The following is an 18,861-nucleotide window of genomic DNA, read 5'->3' on the forward strand; positions in this document are numbered from 1 at the left end:
CCTAGGGAGGGAGTACAACGATCGCGAACCAGATCGACGAAGGGGCTTGCTTCCAATACGGAGTGCTTCGTACTGAGTTATAGAGAGGGACCCATCTCGAATCAGATACGGAGCAAGCGAGCTAGAGAACCAGATAGGGTGGGAGAAAGGGAACACTCTCAGGAGAAACTTTGCGGGGTGGTGAAACAAATGACGTGTGGCGATTCAAAACAAGAGGAGCACAGAGATGTCAACTCAGGAGTCAGGAAGCACATGCCCACAGAACATGCCTTGGAATTGCGCAATCTGAGGTGCGCTTATTGTCGGACCCATCTGAGAGACTAGGCTCCTGAGACAGATCCGGGGTAGGAATACCAATAGCTCTTGAGATGGTATACGATAGCTCGTACTGCGTACCTCGTCCCGAGCCCCCAGGAGGATGTATATTGCTTTTGGCTATCGGAGGTTACATTGCTTGCATGAATTGTCGAGATCAACAGCCACCGTTCGGACAGCATCGGGGGGCGCTCATCCAGAATTTCATCCCTCGATACCATTCAACCCTTTCGCAACAGGATATGATGCAGCAAGTTTAGTAGTACATCGGCTTGATTCCGATTTCGAGGGGCTACCTGATACCAGGCTGAGTTCTCCTTAACTAACGCATGAATCAAAACCGGCATCAGAGCAAGGAAACGAGTTTGGCGACCCGCCAGTGGACCTCAAAAGAGAGGTTTGCTAGTGTCGCTACAGCTCCTGCGGAAGACGCGAGGGAATAAGCGACGATTGATGGGTGCACGAGGGTGGACTCCGGAGTGATGCTTGGCCACCTTCTAGAAGGCGTGGCTGGCATGATCCTCCATCCCCAAGCAGCACAAGTGCCGAAGTCTGGCTCAACTAGTCCAACGGGTTAGGCGAGTTAGTCGGGCGGGGTGCCGTATGGGTATTGTGGGCCGCGGGCGCCATGTGACTCTGAGTCGTTGTGACAAGCCTGGGAAGGAGGGAAGAGGAAAGGGGAGGGCAGAGAGTCAGAGACGATGCGGAATTACCCGCTAGCGCCAGCGTGCCAGCCTCAGGTGGCTTGGGGGGGGGTGTTGACAGGGAGGTGCGAGGTAAAGATAGGTGGCCGATTCGGCGTGGAGTTCGCCTGGTCTGCCTGGGTTGCGAACTTGCGGCTTCCTGGAAATTGAGATGTGACCAAGCTTGGGGGGGAAGGCGTGATGTGACTCTGGCTGGAAGTGAAAGGGCAACGGACACAGACGATCAAACCATCCACCTCCACCTCCACCTCCACCACTCGCATGCGTCTGCACAGCACGCGACCACACCTGTCAAACAAGCTCGTGGTGTCGTGAGACTTTGCGGAGTACGAGGCGACGAATATCAATGAGACTCGTTGACTTGGTTGTTGCATTGGATCTTCTTGACAAGTCTTGGTGTTTCGTTCTGTTAAGCAATTCACGCCCAGAGGTCAGCCAAAGCTTGGAAGGGCCCTCGATGGACGACTGCAGTTCTTGACCAGGATCGAGACGCCTTGTCGATTGCTTGGTTGTGGGCTGCCCATTCTTTGGGTGTCTTGGAGTCTCTTGGAGGCTTGGGAGTTTGGGAGCCTGCAAGTGCGGGATCGTCGCCCACTAGGGGAAGGACTAGCCGTAGCCGTCCTGGGACCCGGACTCATGGGGACTGCGAGTTTGACGCTGCGCACCTGCACACCTGCACACGGTCAGGCCCTGTCGCTTCCTTGCACTGCCAATTGCGACTGCACGTTGCACATCGCACTTGCATCTGCGCGGCCCTGGAGTCCCTGGCTCTCACCCCTCTGGCACCTCCATGGGATTACATATTACATATTACATCCTCCATGCTCACCTTCCGCTTGGTGACTAAAGCCGATCTTGATATTAGCTTCTTGCCGCTGAATCTAATGCCTACCCCACATTGGAGCCTGGTCTTTCTCTTTGCATGTGTCACTTCTGGACTGCATCTCGTTGTCTTCTCCATCGGATGAGGACGAGGATGAGGATGGCAGCCAAGGACTCCCACCACCAGCTGCCAGAGTGGCGCCATCACCGACACTGCCATGTCAGAGAGAGTACGAGACACTCGTAGTTGGCCTGGCTGTCATCACTGATCACAGCAGTGCAAGGCTTCTCCCGGCAAGCCCCAAGATGCGAGAGTTGCACTTGGAGTGGAGTCAGTATTTCCTCTCAAACAATACTCCCTCCTCCAGTAATGTTGTCCCTGGTGAGTTTGGCTGTGCTTTCCGTCCGTCCGTCTGTATCGAGCATGGAGGAGATTTCTCAAAATATCCAAATTCAACTCACGAGTCACCGGCCAACCAAAGCCTCCAAACTCATCCTTCCTTCGTCGGGCTCTCCATCATCGGGTAGAGACAACTTGCAAGGTTACTGATTGTAGCTGCATGTCGAGTCTCGACAGCCCTGCACCGCACTCTCACTGGCTTCAAGCTGCCTTTCACCAAATCCACACTCGGACGGAGATCACTGCCTCGCTTGTCCACTAGCCATCCACCATTAGTGACCCTCGACCTTCCTATCCCTTCGTCTACCTGGCGCCTCCTATTTTGCTTGTTCCAAATAACCACCATCCACCATTCACCATTCACTATCAATGGTCCTCGAGGCTAAATCCTGTTAGCCCAAAAGACATTCACCCTGGCCTCAACCTGCGCAGCCTAACCTCGTTTCGCCCTACTGCCTCTCACCTGTTCCTCCCCGCTCGTGGCCAGCCCTGCTTCAGCGTTGGCCCAAAGTGGGTCACAAGGTAGCATCTCAATAATTGTAAATACCCATTCCACATATCATGCCTGCACGGGTGTTCGTTGCACGCTGAGTTCAACGCCATTCCACCTCCCGCAACCTCGTAGGCTGAACAGAGTTATCACTGCCGCACCCCAGACACACCACCAACCTGGTCACTGTCACGAACACGTTCACTTACATTGACACCGACCTACCGAAACCGACTTCAGCCTGCGTGCCTCCATACTCTCCTTCACAACAACCTTCTCAGCCCATGCCATACATATAGTCGCCCCTGTCGCTCAATGCTACACCACCTACCTTCAGCCTTTTGTCTCCCAGTCAGGTTGGTAGTGTTGCCTGTCCAGAAGCACCTCACCTACAAATAGGACCTTGGGACTATCCTGTCCTCAAATCCACCTTGGGGTCTCCATCCATCCATACTGTCAGTCGAGACTCGTCCCAGCCCTGCGCTGACACCATGGCGGAGAAGCACGCCGATTTCCATCAACACTCTGGCTCACAGTCGCCAGACCATCAATACCCCATCCAATCCAATGAGACCAGCAAATCCGAGGTGAGCATGCTTGCAATATCCCAACACTCTTCCCATGGACACATACTGACCTTATTGCTCCCAGGCCCGACGCGGCTCCAAGCTCAATGAAGCCACTGACATGTATGGCGATGTCGCCACGGCGGAGGAATACGGCTATGTCTCCCGTGGTCTCAAATCTCGACACATCCAGTTCATCGCCCTCGGTGGTACCATCGGTACCGGTCTCTTCTTGGGTATCGGCCGTGCCTTTTTGAACGCCGGCCCTCTCTCCGTCCTGCTTGGTTATACCTTTACTGGCTTGGCCGTCTTCGCCATGATGTACTCACTCGGTGAAATGGCCACCTGGCTACCTCTTCCTGGTGCAATCCCACAGTTCTGCGCTCGTTACGTCGACGATGCCATGGGTTTCGCGGTTGGCTGGAACAACTGGTATTCGTGCTCCATCACTCTCTGCGCCGAAATTTCCGCTGCGTCCACCGTCATTCAGTTCTGGAACGGAGCTCGTGACATCAACGTCGCTGCATGGATTTCACTCATCATTGTCCTGGTCCTCTGCCTCAACATTTTCGCTGTCTCCATTTATGGTGAAGCCGAATTCATCTTTTCCTCCATCAAGATCGTCACCATCATCGGCCTGTTGATCCTCGCTCTCATTATTGATGTTGGTGGCGTTCCCGGACAGCACCGCCTGGGCTTCCAGTACTGGAGAAATCCAGGTGCCATGAAGCCCTACATTGCTAGTGGTAGCACCGGTCGCTTCCTTGGTCTGTGGTCAACTCTCGTCAACGCCGCTTTCTCCTTCGGTGGTGTCGAAATGGTGGCCGTCGCAGCTGGAGAAGCCGAAGATCCACGCCGAAACATTCCCAAAGCCGTACGCCGTGTCTTCTGGCGTATTTTGTTCTTCTACATCTTGGGATCTCTCGCTATCGGTGTCTTGGTGCCTTCCAACGACGAGAATCTCATCAATGCCCGAGAATCCGGTGCTGCTGGTGCTGCTCAATCTCCATGGGTAATTGCCATTAGCCGTGCCGGTATTGATGTTCTCCCTTCCATCATCAACGCTGTGATCTTGACTTCCGCCTCGTCTTCCGCCAACGCTTTCTTGTACACCGGCTCTCGCTATCTGTACGCCCTCGCGCAAAACCGACAGGCTCCGAGATTCCTGCTCAAGTGCTCAAAAAGCGGTGTCCCAATCTGGTGCGTTTTGATCACCTGCTCCATTTCCCTCATCACCTACCTCTCTTGCTCCGCCGGCTCCGCCAAAGTCTTTGCCTGGTTCCAAAACTTGACAACCATCAGGTAAGTTAAGAATCCGTTGACTTGAGTCCTTTGTGCTAACTCAATTAGTACTCTTTTCACCTGGGTCAGCATTTGCATCGCATACTGTCGTTTCCACGCTGCTCTTCAAGCGCAAGGCATTGACCGGAACTCTCTGGTTCTCAAAGCACCATTCCAGCCATATCTTGGTATTGCTTCCGCCTCTTTCTTCAGTTTGATCATCTTCTTCAATGGGTTCGACTCGATTGCGGGCAGCTGGGACTATCAAGCGTTCCTCACTGATTACATTGGTGTCCCAATCTACTTCGGCCTCTATCTGTTTTGGAGAGTGTTCAAGCGCACTCATTTCATCAGCCCTGCCGAGGCTGATCTGCACACTGGAAAGGCTGCTTTGGACGCCATTGAATGGCCCGAGCGTGTGGCTAAAAACTGGATCCAGAGATTCTGGTTCTGGCTCGCGTAAAAAGGGGGTTGGACGGCAGGACCTCTCAAGCGCATCTCAATTTTCCCCTTTTCATCATCATCAATGTGAAAATGTGCTCAGAGATATGCGTTCTTTTTACTTCCGTTGCTGGAGTAAGAACATAGCTCTCGGTGTTCGTGATATTTCACGAGCCGAGGAATAAGAACGCATACACTCCCAGACAGAGATGAAGCTCTTATGATTATTCATAAAACATGATGGACCCATTTACTCCCAACCCTACCTTTCATTCCGCGTTGTACACTTCGATACGTCGTCGCCCTTTTCGTCTTTCATTCTCGTTCCCCCAGACCAAGTCCCCGGCCATAATATGCATACTCGTGGATTGGGCCGTCTCTCACTGGTCTCCTGCCAAAAACATCAACGTCGTTGTCACAACCATTTTCGTGGCGGTTTTTATGTCTCCATAAGTTCCTGTTTCCTAGCACTCATCATTGACCAATACCGGGGTGGGGGGGGGGGTGGATAGTGAAGCTCGAATCCTCCGAAGGGAAGTGGCGGGAAGTGGTCACGTGATACAGTCAATCCCCAATCCCCTTTTCCTTCCGTTCCCGTGCTTTCTCTCAAAGGCCAAAGTGTGTGGGCTTCCTTGATTTTGTTCGGCCTTGTGTCGAATGTTCAGCGATATACGCTGGTGCACGGGAACCCTTGGGGGAAAACGACACTCGGAGTGGCAGACGTGGGCGGCGCGTGCATTTGGGGTTTCCAGGTACCTCGGTGAGGTGGTGAAAGGGGTTCTCCAACACCTATGGGACGCATGTATGTACCCTGCATGTACCTTCTGATAAGGGCGCTGCACCTGATACGGCGCTCATAGGACTGCGCATCCAATGATCCTGGATTGAAAATCAAAAAGTCGCGGGTTTGGGTGCTGGCCTCGTACAGTATAATTTGATCTCAAATCGACATCCGTGGGTTCCGGCTTTGGCTTCGGCTCCTCATCACAACCCGAATCTGCTTGACAGGCTTGCTTACCCAGCTGCGGGCTCGCTTCATGTGACGTATTGTCGTGCGAAAGACCGACCTGTGGAAACTCAGGAAGATGTTTCGAATCGGATGGTGCTGCTCCGTTCATGGGCCGTCGATACGCAGAGAGGTCGTCGGTCTTGTGAGGGAGATTTTCGATCTAGGATCTTTTGATTCGGTCGGGCATATTGGCTTGGGTGGACGAGGATAATAGCAATGAGAGTTGAGAGGTCTTGCTCGGACCAACCAGGACGAAGAGGAGGGAAGTTAATGAGACAAAGGTCGAGGTCGTTGAACGGCGGTGAGACGTGTCGCGTATATATAATGAGCAAGAAAGAGTCATTGAACTCATATATGCAGCGAATCCGTGGGTGGAATTGGCAGTACTCGGAGTTTCTTTCGTTCACGTTGTCGATTCAGGGCGGGCAAACATCCAGATGCCCATTTACCGAGAGATGCCCGACCAGGAGGTGATTGAGTTGAGACCGTGTACGGTGGACCTGCTGGTTAGCCTTATTTTGAAGGTGGTGATGCCCTTCCGCTCTGATCCTTACGTGTTTCGGAATTGATCTATCAAGCTATTAGTGAACTGTCCCGCTAGGGACGAAGTCAATATGTATATGCGTCAACATGAGATAAAGAGCAGCATCTAGAGAGGGGCTGAGCAAGTCAACGGCTTCGACGGAAGCATTCTGAAGCTATCCCCTCCCGATCCCAAGATTGGATTGCTTGAGAGAGGATACAAGGAGATGAGTCATTATTAAGACCTAGGACAACTCAAAAAATGTAGCCTCGTGTCCTCGTACCCATTTTGTCATCACCTCGGGTGTGGAATCGATACTAGTAGACTGTACCCGAGGACTGGAGAACAAGCTCAGTCTGGAGCAAAGGGGAGCAAGGCATCTCATGTCGAAAGGCGTGAAGTCCCGGGATTCGGCTCTCTGATTAGTTGCGAAGCTATCGCGTATTGACCTAGGAGAGCCCGAACACTGGCCGGAAAAATGGCGTTTTGGGGAACCACATTCAAAGTACGAATACGATGCGCTGCGTGTTTCGAGATCATTCCCAGGTGTAAGTACGCTAATTAGTTTAGTTGTTGATTCCTCGGTTGGAGGATGATGCGCTTGGAAAGACATTCAGGGGAGGAAGAGTCGACTCTTTTTATCACAAATTAGATCCATGGAGCCATGTTTCTGGCCTGAATCCCTACCCTTGGATCTCTCGGGGAGCAATGAGGAATGTTATCATGGAGCCTTGAGGTTCCACCACCTCAAAAGGAACAAACAAACAAGAAGATTCGAATTGGCGGATCGGTCGAGGCTCGTGGAGCCGCGGCACGTGAGTGCTGGCCTGGCGGGTCGTGGTTTGTCAGAATTCCGAGTTATCCTCATGAAGGGCGTACGATTCAGGCGCAAAGCTATGTAGAACCATTTTCGCGCATCACTTCCTCAACTTTGTGTCGTGTCTGATTAGGTTGCCTTCATGGTCCATCCAAGTAGACTTTGGAGCATCGATCAATTGCATGTGGCTGCTATTGCTCGAATAATCCTGTTGAGAATGGTATGTGACTTATCCGTCCAGCAAGCCGATCGCGAGGCTGACATGAAAATCCCCCAACCATAGCCCAACACCCACTACACGTAGTTGCTTGCGAACCATGTCTGAGATGCTCTATTCTATGTACTTCTGTCAAAAGGGACCCTCTAAAATCCGGGAGTCGATGGTCTATAACCTGGCTTTGATCTCGTCTCCCTCCAGTAAATCCAGGCCTGTGACCTTTTCTAGTTCCCTGACCGCATCCTTTATTCTTCCCAGCGTAACCTTGATGGTTCTCCATCCAACACTTTTAGCCGTCTTTAGATTCTCCCCAATGTCGTCCGTGAACACGACATCTTGTGGTTGAATGTCATGACCCCAAGTGTCTTGGATGAGCTTAAAAGTGTACTCATAAATATTCCGGTTCGGTTTCCGCATCCCGACGTGCGCACTGCTCACAAAGATCTCGAAAATGCTTTTGACGTCGTCGGGTCCGACTTTATTGAATTCGTGTCCTTCGGGGAAAATGGTGGTGTTGGATAACGCGGCCAGCTTGTACCTTCCGTCGGCCTTTAATCGCTTCAGAGCCGGGTACATGTGCGGATCTGGCGTTCGAGACGTGCTCATCATGGTCCAGTACAGCGTTTCCGCGTCAATGTCTGGCACAGATGGGATCTTGGTGCCGTCCGAGACGTTCAGCTTCTCCTTGTGAAACTTGGCCCACAAGTCAGGTCGCTCCAGGTCAGCCTTGAACATTCGAAAGTAGTTGGCATCATTGGGGATCTCTCCCCTTTCCAGTTTGTGCCAGGCACCGTTTGGTGTTAACTCCCGGATGGAAAAGTTGATGTAGCCTTTCGGTATGCCCCGTGCGATTTCATAGTCGAGGATCGCTTGGAATGGAGATACTACCTATGTTTGGATCAGTCCTGGACCCTCGACGTTTTAGATTGCAATGGATTATGCGAGGGTGAGTGCTTGAACTGTTTCGGAAGAGGTATGGCTTACACAGACACCTCCAATGTCAAATAGTAGAACTTTCGGCCTCGATGGTGACCCCATGGTCAGGACAGAGTCGAGGTTGTCTCTTGGATCACTTTCTAGAGAGTCTATGTGTACCTGGGTGTTGAGTGACTCAGATCAAATCCGCTTCTTGTGGTTTCACCAAACGGCAAGCCAATATATGAATGACAATTGATTAATCTTCGTCTTGGAGGAAAAGGTCCGGGTATGGACGACTTGTTATTCTTAACCGAGGTATCGGACGAATCGGGCCGACATCCTTACTTCAAAGCATACATTTCTAAAGCGCATCTCTAATTGAATCGCGGTTGATGATCTGCCGTATTGCGCGTTCGAACGCGTTCCTCGCGTGTTTATGAATACTGGAAGGGGGGCCCAGGGGGGCAGGGGGGCAAGCACGGTTCTGCAGGCTACAAGTCATATCTTACAACGCTGGTCCCATCCTGCTGTCGCCCTTCCCAAAACTCTCACAACCATGGATGAAGATTCCATCACTGGCATCAAGGCCGCATTCATCAGATCTCAAGTCCGCCATCTTTCCGCTCCACTGCAGCCATCAACAACGTGGAGGGATTTTGCCCCGGAGCCTGCAGACGGCCGACTCAGTGAGAAAGCAATACAAGACATTGTGTCAAAGGGTGAGCAGCGCAGTCACTCTTTTTCACTGCCATTTCGCTGACGCGAACACAACTCAGTCGACGACAAAGTCAAGCAGCACAACCGCATGATCTTCTCAGCCCAGTCGCAACGCCATGTCGCCGAACAGATCGAGACCCTGTACTGGAATCGAGTCACCGCTGCAGAAGACCATGCAGAAATCGACACCGTAGTCGTCCGGCGTGATGCAGTTCTCACAGACACCTCCACGATTGCAAACTTGCCCGAAGATTACGCTGATCTCCATCTCCACACAGATCACCTACGGCAGGATGACGAAGGGACGCAGTACAAGGACTCACGAGAGAAATTGCTAGAGTTGAGCCAGGAGCGAGATGCGCTGAAAAAGAGAGTTGCACAATATCAGCAGTTGCACAAGATGCTCGATCCCTTGCAAGATCCAGTGGCAAACATTCAGCCCAACCTTGTCACCAGAGATGGTGAGTTGAGTCAAGAACTGGATCGAATGCGAGTCCTGCTTGCAAGGGTTTCTGCAAGGCTGGCGGAGACGGGCAGCAGACCTGCGAACAAGCAACTCGGGCAATCAAGCCCAAGGTCAACGACGAACGCAGAAAAAATAACAAGACTCCTGGAAACGACTTGAGAAAAGGGAAAATGGGACAAAGTTCTACCATTCAATTAACGCAGGCTTACGCGATCTGACATCATGCCATGTCCGATCACATTCGGATACACTCCTAGAACGCCACATCATGCGTGTTGTTACAGCCAACATACGCCTTAACGCAGAAAGCACTTCATTCATCATCGGCCTCTTCTACGGTCGGGGCCGCATGTCGTCTTGCCGGAACGGACACCACAACCGCCTCAGACCCAGAAGTGACCGCAGTGCCATTTGAAGGAGTCGCCGCGGTAGCAGTCTCCGCAACAATGGTCGCGGGCTTCTCACCAGCAGCGGCGGCGGCTTTCTGAGCACGTTTTGCCTTCTTCTCATGCTTCTTTCTCTTGATGTCTTCCTTGGTTTCATGCCAGCCCCATACTGGACGGAAGCTATCGAAGAAGCCTACGTCCTCGAACAGATTCGGGTAAAGCCAGAGGCCTGGAGGAGTAAGGAAGAATGTGAAGACGAACAGGATCAGTCGGAAAATCGCCATGGCGAAAAATAACCCAATAAGTCCCATCGCGCCAACTGACAGATACCATACTCCTTGTCTCAAAACCAGGGGCCAGAGTGGGAAGAGGATAGCTGCGAAAACAAGAAGGACAACCACACCAGCCCAAATCTTGGTCTTCCACTGGGAGCCCTCGTATAGCCAGACATAGTGCATCATAGGTTCAAAGTCCTGTTGTTGTTCGATTTTGACCTCCCACTGTCCTTTGACACGCTTTTCCTTCTTTGGTTTGGCATGATTATGCCCCTCGTGAGGGTCTTTTTTAGACACACGCAAAGCCAGCATTGAGAGAGGGAGAAGCTGAACAGCTTGACGGGCTTCCATCTCATTTTCGACTTTTGGCAGGAGAGGATCCTTGGTGCGAGCCTTTTTATAAGCATCGGAGTAGAGCGCGCGAAATGCCCGTTTCACTAGACACCCGTTAGCTGTGAGCGCGAGTATGCTGACCCACCAAATCCTTACCTTTGAACATGTCTTTCCTCTGGCCGTTGAAGATGCAGGTTCTTGTTTTCAAATCTTGCGATCGCAGGAACTTCGCAACAGCCAGCGCCTCGGGTTTGGCCTCGACCTCCCCGTTGACAGGAATGTGTTGGACTTGGCCTTGTGGCTGAGGTTGGCCCGTTTGCTGTTGCTGTTGCGCAGCCTGCTGTCTTTGGAAAGCCTGTCTGGCCTCTTCCTGTTTCATTTGAATGAACTGCTGGGGGGACATGTTCAGTTTGGCGGCTTCGGCTTCGATCTGTTGGCGTTGGAAGGCTTGGAATTGAGGGACGGTCATGCCACGCTTCTGAGCCTCCATTGCAATCATCTGCTGAAGTTGCTGAGGGGTAGGCATACCCGGAGGGGGTGCTGGCTGAGACATGATGGTGATGACTAGAGAGGTGGCGGCTGCGAGGAGGGGTGCGTGATAACGTGGGTTGGAAATCCAGGTGATAGGTCGGAAGAGAAAGGTAGGTAGGCAAAGAGTAATCAAAAATATGTGTCGTCGTCTGCGGGATGGAAAGGAGCGGCCAAGTGAAGAGGGTAGGGTGTCAAGAAAAGGCTGGATGGATTTGTACAGCGTGGAAGGTGGAAATAATGTCGATGTGTCAAAAAGTCCACGAGCGTCAGTTCTCTGGCTCAGCCTCAGCCTCATCCCAGCCTCACGTGCGATCGTTTTCTGTGGCGGTGCATTCCCTTTTTGCTTGGAGCCGAAGACCAGCATCATCGTCAACCATCAACCGTCAACCAGCATCTCATTCTCATTCTCATCAACAGTCTTAGGTATATTAATCACAAAGATACCCCCCGCGTTGCAGTTCAAGCAACATATCGTCGACATATACATATTATCTATTCAATAGCACGGTTTCAGTAACTCCTGGTCTCCTTTCAAGACAACGCGCCTTCAGCTCCATATCCTATGGACACACAAAAGAAGTAAAGCAAGGCGCGTGCTTCAGAGTAATGATCTGAAGCTTGTGCCGGGGCGTAGCAAATGTCCCTAACGTTTGACCCCGATGATGATGCCGTACCAGACTCCAAATGGGGCGCGGTGTACCTGGTAAGTATGAATCTCTGTATAAACTCTCATTGCGAAGGCTCATGCCTCCTTTCCTTCAGTCAACACGAGACGCTTCATCAGTGGTTCCGATCAATTTCATCACTCATCCGGCAGTCTCTCTGACAAAAGCGTGCTTCGCCGATGGAGTCTACGATGATATCCCGGCGCAAACCTGCATTTCTAACCTGTTAGCGCTTGAATTCCACCGCCTTGTCATCGATGTATATTGGGATACTATCAACCGACAGTTCAATCTATGCCCTGTTGAACTGCCCCCCCTGTCCGGGAATGCTACGAGTGGCATAAGTATCGATGTGTCTGCACTGAGCTCACTAACTGCTACAACTTCCTCCACCGATTCAGCTTCGAATCCTAGCGACACTCCCAACGGCAATGGCTCCTTTCTTATTAAACGCCAGTCAGATATATCGAATACTACAACCACGCCAACAACTAGTCTAGCACCTAGTATCACAGCCACCATGCCCACATCTATCCCAACCACTACCGGGGTCGATGGCTCTACGCTGCTCGAACTTGGCTCCTACACATGCAGTCTGGATCTGACTTTGGATTCAATCATCTCGTTGTACGGGTCATATTTCCAAAATACATCTGATACGGTTTCAGTACGGCTAGCACTTTTGGATATAAATTTGCATGCGGCCGCCCCTTTTACTTCCCCATCAAATCCCGCCCTTACATCTACCGGTGCACATTTACCTCGATTTGAAGAACTGATTGGAACGCAACTAGAAGCAGCGTTTCCAAGAGCACTCTACACCCCGGAAATGCTGCAGGCTGATCGATTCGATCTGGGTAAATCCTGGTACCGCGATTCTTACAGCATGGGCACTGAAACAACTTATTTCAAAGTACAAAGAGGCGTGGACAACATTGCTCAAACCCCCGACGGCTGGCCTGGAGAGTCATGGATTCTCCTCACTGATAATAGACGTCTACTCGTGGGCTGGGGCCAGATTGACCCACAGATGCAGGGCTATGATTTCCGAAGGGACTCTAGACGAGTGTTTCCTAGTGGCTATATCAATGCAAACTCATCGACAATCATCAATGCCGATAGTGGCATCGGCTCTACATGTTTCTATCAACCCGATGTATTCTCGATAGCTCGAGACAATTCATCTTGGGCAATTGCGACAATCAACCAGTCCACCATGGACCCCTTGTCCGATATCATCAGCAATGCTACTCGTTGTGGGATCTCTACCATGTTGAACACTACTCTTACAGGGTCAGCCTTGCTAAGTAACCTCCAACCGTACCGGGACTTCGCTAGAGCTGCAGTATTCGGATGGGCAAGAGGAGAACCCCGAAACGCTTCAGCTCCAGATTTTAATGCCGAGGGGGCTGATGATCAGTATAGGTGCGCGGTTATTGACTCTACCAGCGGATACTTGGGCCACTGGCGAGTAGAAGACTGCCAGCAGAAGCGGTACGCAGCGTGTCGGATATCAGGACAGCCATTTCTCTGGCGCCTTTCCCAGATGGAGGTATCTTTTGGAGCCGCGACGGAAAGTTGTCCTAATGACACACGCTTTGATCTTCCCAGAACTGGGCTTGAGAACACGTATTTATACGAGAAAATCCTGAACGACTCGCGATCGGCCGAGGGCAATGAGGCAGAGCTGAAGATGAAAGGCGTCTGGATCAACTTCAACTCTTTGGATGTTGAGGACTGCTGGACTTCAGAAGGCCCAAATGCGACATGTCCATACACGGACAATGGGGAGGAAATGAGGCAGAGAAATGTCCTGATCCCTACCATTGCCGCACTGATCGTGCTGATCCTCACTGTGTTGACTCTGCTGGTCAAGTGCAACGAGAACCGGAGGAATAGTCGGACCCGACGACGGGGAGATAATGGATGGGACTACGAAGGGGTACCCTCGTAATCTCCTGTCTGAAGCGGAATTTGCGGCCGTGTTGTCTTATTTATCCACTGTTATATACACGGTACCGGTGTCTCATGTATGGAACCTATTTTGATTAATGGCATAGCATGTATCCACCATACACGGCGGAATTCGCATTCTACCTTCTGACAATGACCAAGCTGTGGCGCTGCTGGTGCATATGCGTTGAAACTCGGAGGAAAATCCATCCGCTTCGGAGACTTTCCCCCTGTCCTTCTTACGACGATAACCAGCCTCTGAATCCTTTCGCTACGAGTGGGACAAGAGCTTAGACATGTTTTCTTACTCATCACATTCCCCGCTAAGTCCTTCCCTGTGGACGCCTGTAGCAGCAACCCACCAATTAATTACTCCACCAAGCTCTTTTCAGCCCCGTGTAGCCTTGTCACACCATCCATTCCTGATTGCCCGAGGCCCTCAAAGAAACGACCCCCGACAAAGGGTTGGACGGCAAGGCTGTTAGTTCCAACGGCTACATTTCACTCTTGGAAGTTCTAGCAAGCTTTGACATCCCCCCGAGTCTGTTGCCGATCTAGGCATGACGCCATTACGACTACTTGCTTTGCAATCGACATCGAGAAGGAGGCATTTGAGTTTAGGAATCTAGACCCCTGATCCGAAAGCCTCACGGCAGATGGACAGCCGTTCCTCTTTGTCGATTCACTTCGTAATTTCGAGAACAACTATATAAGGTAGGCTCGCTCCTCTGGCAATGAAGTATTTCTACCTTCACCATCCAACAAAGAGTCTCTTCTCTCGGTCTCTGCAGCTGGAAAAACGACAGTTACTCCACATCAAACGCCATCCTACGACAACCCCATCTTGAGCCCCACCTGCCCTACAGATCTATCAATCTATATCTTCGATCCTACAAACCCCGTTCGGTCAATCCTCGATTCCGGCCCTCGACGCACATTCCATTTCATTCCCCTCCATATCCCAAAAACAAAAGCAAAATCATGTCAGGCACGAAAGTCGCACTCGCCGGCGCCACAGGCAACCTAGGCCCGTCTATCCTCAACGCCCTCCTCGACGCCGGGTTCTCCGTGGTAGTGCTGACCCGTAAGGGCGGCAACGCAAGCAAAATCCCCTCCAACCCGAACATCGCCGTCAAAGAAGTCGACTACAGCTCAGTCGAGTCTCTGATCCCGGCACTCCAGGGCGTCGAAGCCGTCGTATCCACAGTGGGCAGCGAAGCTCTGGGGGCACAAACCCCCCTGATCGACGCCGCCGTGGCGGCAGGCGTGAAGCGGTTCCTGCCCTCCGAGTTCGGCAGCAACCTGGACAACGCCAACACGGCGGCACTACCCGTCTTCGGCGCGAAGGTCGCGACGGCCAAGTATCTGGAAGAGGTCGCGGCCAAGAACCCGTCGTTCAGCTATACGCGGGTCTACAACGGGGCCTTCCTCGACTGGTGCATGGCGGTGGGCTTCATCATCCAGCCGAAGGACCACAGCGCGAAGCTTTTCAATGGCGGCGACCGGCCGTTCAGCGCGACCACCCTCGCCACGATCGGGAAAGCCACTGCGGCGATCATCAAGAACCAGGCCCAAACCAAAAACCGCGCCGTCTATATCCAGGACGTGAGCACCACACAGAAGAAACTGATCGCCTACGCGAAGGAGAAGGACGGCAAGGACTTCGCCACCACGCCCGTCGACACCGAAACCACCCGCCAGGAGGGCCTGAAGGCCTTGTCGTCCGGCAAGGCTCCCGAGAACATCGGTGCCATCATGGTCAGCTTCATCTTCAGCGCCATTTTCCAGGAGGGCTTTGGCGGCGAGTGGTCCGCTCAGAACGACAATGAGCTGCTGGGTCTGCCCGGCTTGTCGGAGCCGGAGCTCAAGAAGCTGGTCCAGAGTTTCTTGTGAGGATTAACTTTACTGGCTTTCTCCACGCCTTGCCTAATTGGTGAGTGAGTCTTGCTCGCGAAGACCCGGAGAGCGAGAGGGGGAATTCATAGCGCAAAGAAGGCTTTACCATATCAGTGGATTAGAATATGAAGACGTATGAAGAATGAAAAATCCGCAGCTAAAGCGAGAAAAAAAAGGCCTTGATCTCCACTTTTTCTCTATCTGCTTTACAATCACCACGCTCCTTTGTAGTCCAAGAGCAGATGTTCAAATAGGGAAATGTACAGGACGCAGTGATGTGATCGTGCCCCAAAAGCAGACATTAGCAAACGTGCAAGGATTGGTGGGAGCATGCTCCACGACAATTCCAAAGCTAAGAGAGGTGGCTCAGCACTGGAAGGCCCTTCCAACGTTTTAAGGCTGAACATTAGAAAACAAGCCCCAATATCAAATCCAGGTATTACCGAATTCATCGATGTGGGTGACTGGCAGCCTTGCACCGGAGTTGATTTCCCTCCTTTCTCCCACACTTCCGTTCCATCTCCGGCTACCAGGGCTTTGTGGGTGATCTCCTGAGAAGAGAGCGTGCTGTCGCAGGACCGAGGGTCTGAGATGAGTGACTGGCGTTGCTGTTACTGTCCTTGTCGACAATGTTGATTCCTCGTGCTGCCATGGCTTGTCCTCCGTCCCACCATGATCTCTTCGGCAGTCCGGCATCCCCCTCGAAGCCTGGGCCAGTGGGATACGAGGCGGAAAGGGACATCCGTTGCGATTGTGGTATCGCAGAGCCGTTGTAGGAGCTTGGTCGCTGTCTTCTGGTTCCGGGCTCGTTCCTTTACCCCAGTCCTTGAGGCTCAGCTGTCGGCTGGTGGCGTACCCAGAATCGCCTTCAGCCTCGTCCTCGGTGAAATATAGATCCAGAATATCGTTGGGATTCTGTTCCAGCTCATTTCCAACAAAATCAGATCGTTGGTTTGGCCCCATTGGATTTCTTATAGAGTCGTTGGTATGCTTGGGTCCACTGTTGGCGGTTGTCCACGGTTCAACTTGAGTCTCAGGGTTGCTGTCGTACCGACCTATCTCTTCTTCCCCCGCGCACTGAATACTCTCCCATGACGTGTCAGGCGACCCAGTGACCTCCCCCTCCACATGCAACTCCGAGATGACAGGCACTAGACGCACGTTGCCCGGTGACATCAGCAACCTTTTATCTGACTGATGGATCGTAGTCTGACGGTTGGCTTCAATATTGGGTTTGCGACTTTGGTCACAATTCGATTCCTCGTGTCTGGGTCTAAGTGGAGGTGGACACAACGACTCCGTGTCCGCGACGTTGAAGAACTCGTCCACCGCTCTGCGAGCTTTATTCTGCGGTGACATCCTAGATTCTTGTAACAAGCATGGTGGAATTGTAGAAGACCTTGTTGCATCATAACTCTTGCTCAAGAAGATGAGTTCCCTTCTCTGGCTGGAGTCACTGGGAAGTAAACTCCGAAGATGAGGTGCTGTGTTATTGCCTGATCTCTTGAATTGTGACACTGTTTCTATGGCACGCGGTAGGCGGTTCGCTGGGCATTCCTGGGTCTGATGATATGGAGTGGAACATAGACAGAGGGGTTTTGTAAGATTTTGCCACCAGACTTGATCCTCGTGAGATCCACACTGCGTTTTTCGTTGCTCTGGTTCATCGTCGCAATCTTCAAAAACGAAACGAGGATTTGAGGTTTTCGCAAGCCTCGAGGTCGCCTTCGAAGAAGATTCAGATCGGCGCTCAGGTTCGACTTTTGTTTGCAGCGTTGACATTGCTTGCTCAACTTGCCCTCCATTCTGAGAATCTCCAGAGTCATCGCCAGAATAAAGGCTTCGGCTTGCCGTTGTTTTGGCACCCTCTTCGCTAAATCCATTGTCGACCCATTGCTTGGGAATACTTTGATTCCACCCCTCGGCATCAACCCGAGCGAAAACTTCGTTTCTCTTGTCCGAGTCATGTTCAGCAAGATCCCCAATAATAGGTACGCTAGCATCGAGACTCATCCGTCGCTCTGTGCGATCCCATGAACTTTTCCGAGGCGAATATTGAACCGTGATCCTCGCTTCCGGGTTGGGTGGCTCGGTGAGTGTAAATATAGCCTCCGATGCTTCTTCAGGGCCTATTGGCGACTGAAAGTCCACCTGCTGGAAATTGTGATGAGTGTCAGGCCACTTATCCGTAGGGTAACGCAGTACAGGAGTAATTGTAGCTATTTGCGTGCGGGTGTCAATGGTTTTAGATCGGCTGGGATATAGGTGTGGTATGGTAGAATTTTCCGCTTTCCGCTTTTGGTAAACGTCTCCAGCTGTTAGATTCAGAGAATCAGTCTCGATCCGGTCCTTCTTGCGGAATGGGGACCAAGATAGGATCGAACTCGAACGGCCGAGTGCTTGGTGTTGAGGCAAGTAGCTCTGTTTATATGACACCATATGTTGTTGATCAAGTGGACCTGACCTTGGGTATCGTGTTGGATAAAATGCTTCAGTGCTACTTGCTGACGGTCTCCTTCGACGGAAGATCGAGCGCCATGACGAGGAAAGGGTTCGTCCGTTGGAAGTCGTGGGGATAGACCGACTCTGTGAACTCCGATTGAATGGGAACTCCATTCTGAGCTCCTGACCGCAGTGGCAAGAAGGGTGTGGTAACAGGGTACTGAGGCACAATGGCAAGTCCGATAAATGAGCGCGTTGCGGAAGGGAGGAATTGGTGAGGGAACTGTTAGGTGTCCAGATGCTGTGGTGCACATGACAATCTTCATGCTTCCTAGGAGGCTTCCAAGTGCCAACAGTGTATGACAAGTGGTCAGCGTGTGACATGTGGAATTGTCAAGAGGACGAACAGGAACAAACGAATACTAGAAGAAATTGTGAGTTTCGAGGAATATCATAAAATGGCTGCATGTAGTGAATAAAATCATAAAGTGGGACCAGAGCAGGAGTCAGTAAATCAGTCACAGAGCCTTGACGTGGGAAGCGCGAGTAGAATGCAGGGTGAACGTGTATAGATGTGGATCAAGTCAATACCGACAACCAGCTGCGTACTGGTATCTTCGGCTAGAACAGCTGATCCGCCTTGCCATTTCTTCGTCCCTGAACTGTGAAGTTGAGAGATGATGCTGTCAATGGC

General features: G+C 51.8%; 7 protein-coding genes across 7 annotated transcripts; 4 read left to right on the forward strand and 3 right to left on the reverse strand.

The window, feature by feature from the left end:
• Positions 1–3,222: 3,222 nt before the first annotated feature.
• A1O9_05741 (AAT family amino acid transporter) lies at positions 3,223–5,041 on the forward strand (the record flags this gene model as incomplete). The annotated part of the gene is made up of 3 exons (XM_013404957.1): positions 3,223–3,318; positions 3,383–4,599; positions 4,648–5,041. The coding sequence occupies 3 exons, from the start codon at positions 3,223–3,225 to the stop codon at positions 5,039–5,041; spliced, it is 1,707 nt and encodes a 568-aa protein (XP_013260411.1).
• A 2,712-nt stretch (positions 5,042–7,753) lies between these two features.
• On the reverse strand, positions 7,754–8,623 carry A1O9_05742 (microsomal epoxide hydrolase; the record flags this gene model as incomplete). Its single annotated transcript, XM_013404958.1, has 2 exons — positions 7,754–8,473; positions 8,570–8,623. 2 exons carry the CDS (start codon positions 8,621–8,623, stop codon positions 7,754–7,756), a joined length of 774 nt encoding a protein of 257 aa, XP_013260412.1.
• A 436-nt stretch (positions 8,624–9,059) lies between these two features.
• Positions 9,060–9,845, forward strand: A1O9_05743 (uncharacterized protein; the record flags this gene model as incomplete). The annotated part of the gene is made up of 2 exons (XM_013404959.1): positions 9,060–9,222; positions 9,280–9,845. 2 exons carry the CDS (start codon positions 9,060–9,062, stop codon positions 9,843–9,845), a joined length of 729 nt encoding a protein of 242 aa, XP_013260413.1.
• Positions 9,846–9,999: 154 nt separating this feature from the next.
• A1O9_05744 (uncharacterized protein) lies at positions 10,000–11,233 on the reverse strand (the record flags this gene model as incomplete). The annotated part of the gene is made up of 2 exons (XM_013404960.1): positions 10,000–10,784; positions 10,837–11,233. The coding sequence occupies 2 exons, from the start codon at positions 11,231–11,233 to the stop codon at positions 10,000–10,002; spliced, it is 1,182 nt and encodes a 393-aa protein (XP_013260414.1).
• A 615-nt stretch (positions 11,234–11,848) lies between these two features.
• Positions 11,849–13,830, forward strand: A1O9_05745 (uncharacterized protein; the record flags this gene model as incomplete). Its single annotated transcript, XM_013404961.1, has 2 exons — positions 11,849–11,914; positions 11,974–13,830. The coding sequence occupies 2 exons, from the start codon at positions 11,849–11,851 to the stop codon at positions 13,828–13,830; spliced, it is 1,923 nt and encodes a 640-aa protein (XP_013260415.1).
• Positions 13,831–14,810: 980 nt separating this feature from the next.
• On the forward strand, positions 14,811–15,722 carry A1O9_05746 (uncharacterized protein; the record flags this gene model as incomplete). The annotated part of the gene is made up of 1 exon (XM_013404962.1): positions 14,811–15,722. The coding sequence occupies one exon, from the start codon at positions 14,811–14,813 to the stop codon at positions 15,720–15,722; it is 912 nt and encodes a 303-aa protein (XP_013260416.1).
• A 429-nt stretch (positions 15,723–16,151) lies between these two features.
• A1O9_05747 (uncharacterized protein) lies at positions 16,152–18,341 on the reverse strand (the record flags this gene model as incomplete). The annotated part of the gene is made up of 1 exon (XM_013404963.1): positions 16,152–18,341. One exon carries the CDS (start codon positions 18,339–18,341, stop codon positions 16,152–16,154), a length of 2,190 nt encoding a protein of 729 aa, XP_013260417.1.
• Between the last annotated feature and the right edge of the window lie 520 nt (positions 18,342–18,861).

The sequence above is a fragment of the Exophiala aquamarina genome (assembly GCF_000709125.1).
Source record: "Exophiala aquamarina CBS 119918 chromosome Unknown aczIA-supercont1.4, whole genome shotgun sequence".
NCBI classification, from domain to species: domain Eukaryota; kingdom Fungi; phylum Ascomycota; class Eurotiomycetes; order Chaetothyriales; family Herpotrichiellaceae; genus Exophiala; species Exophiala aquamarina.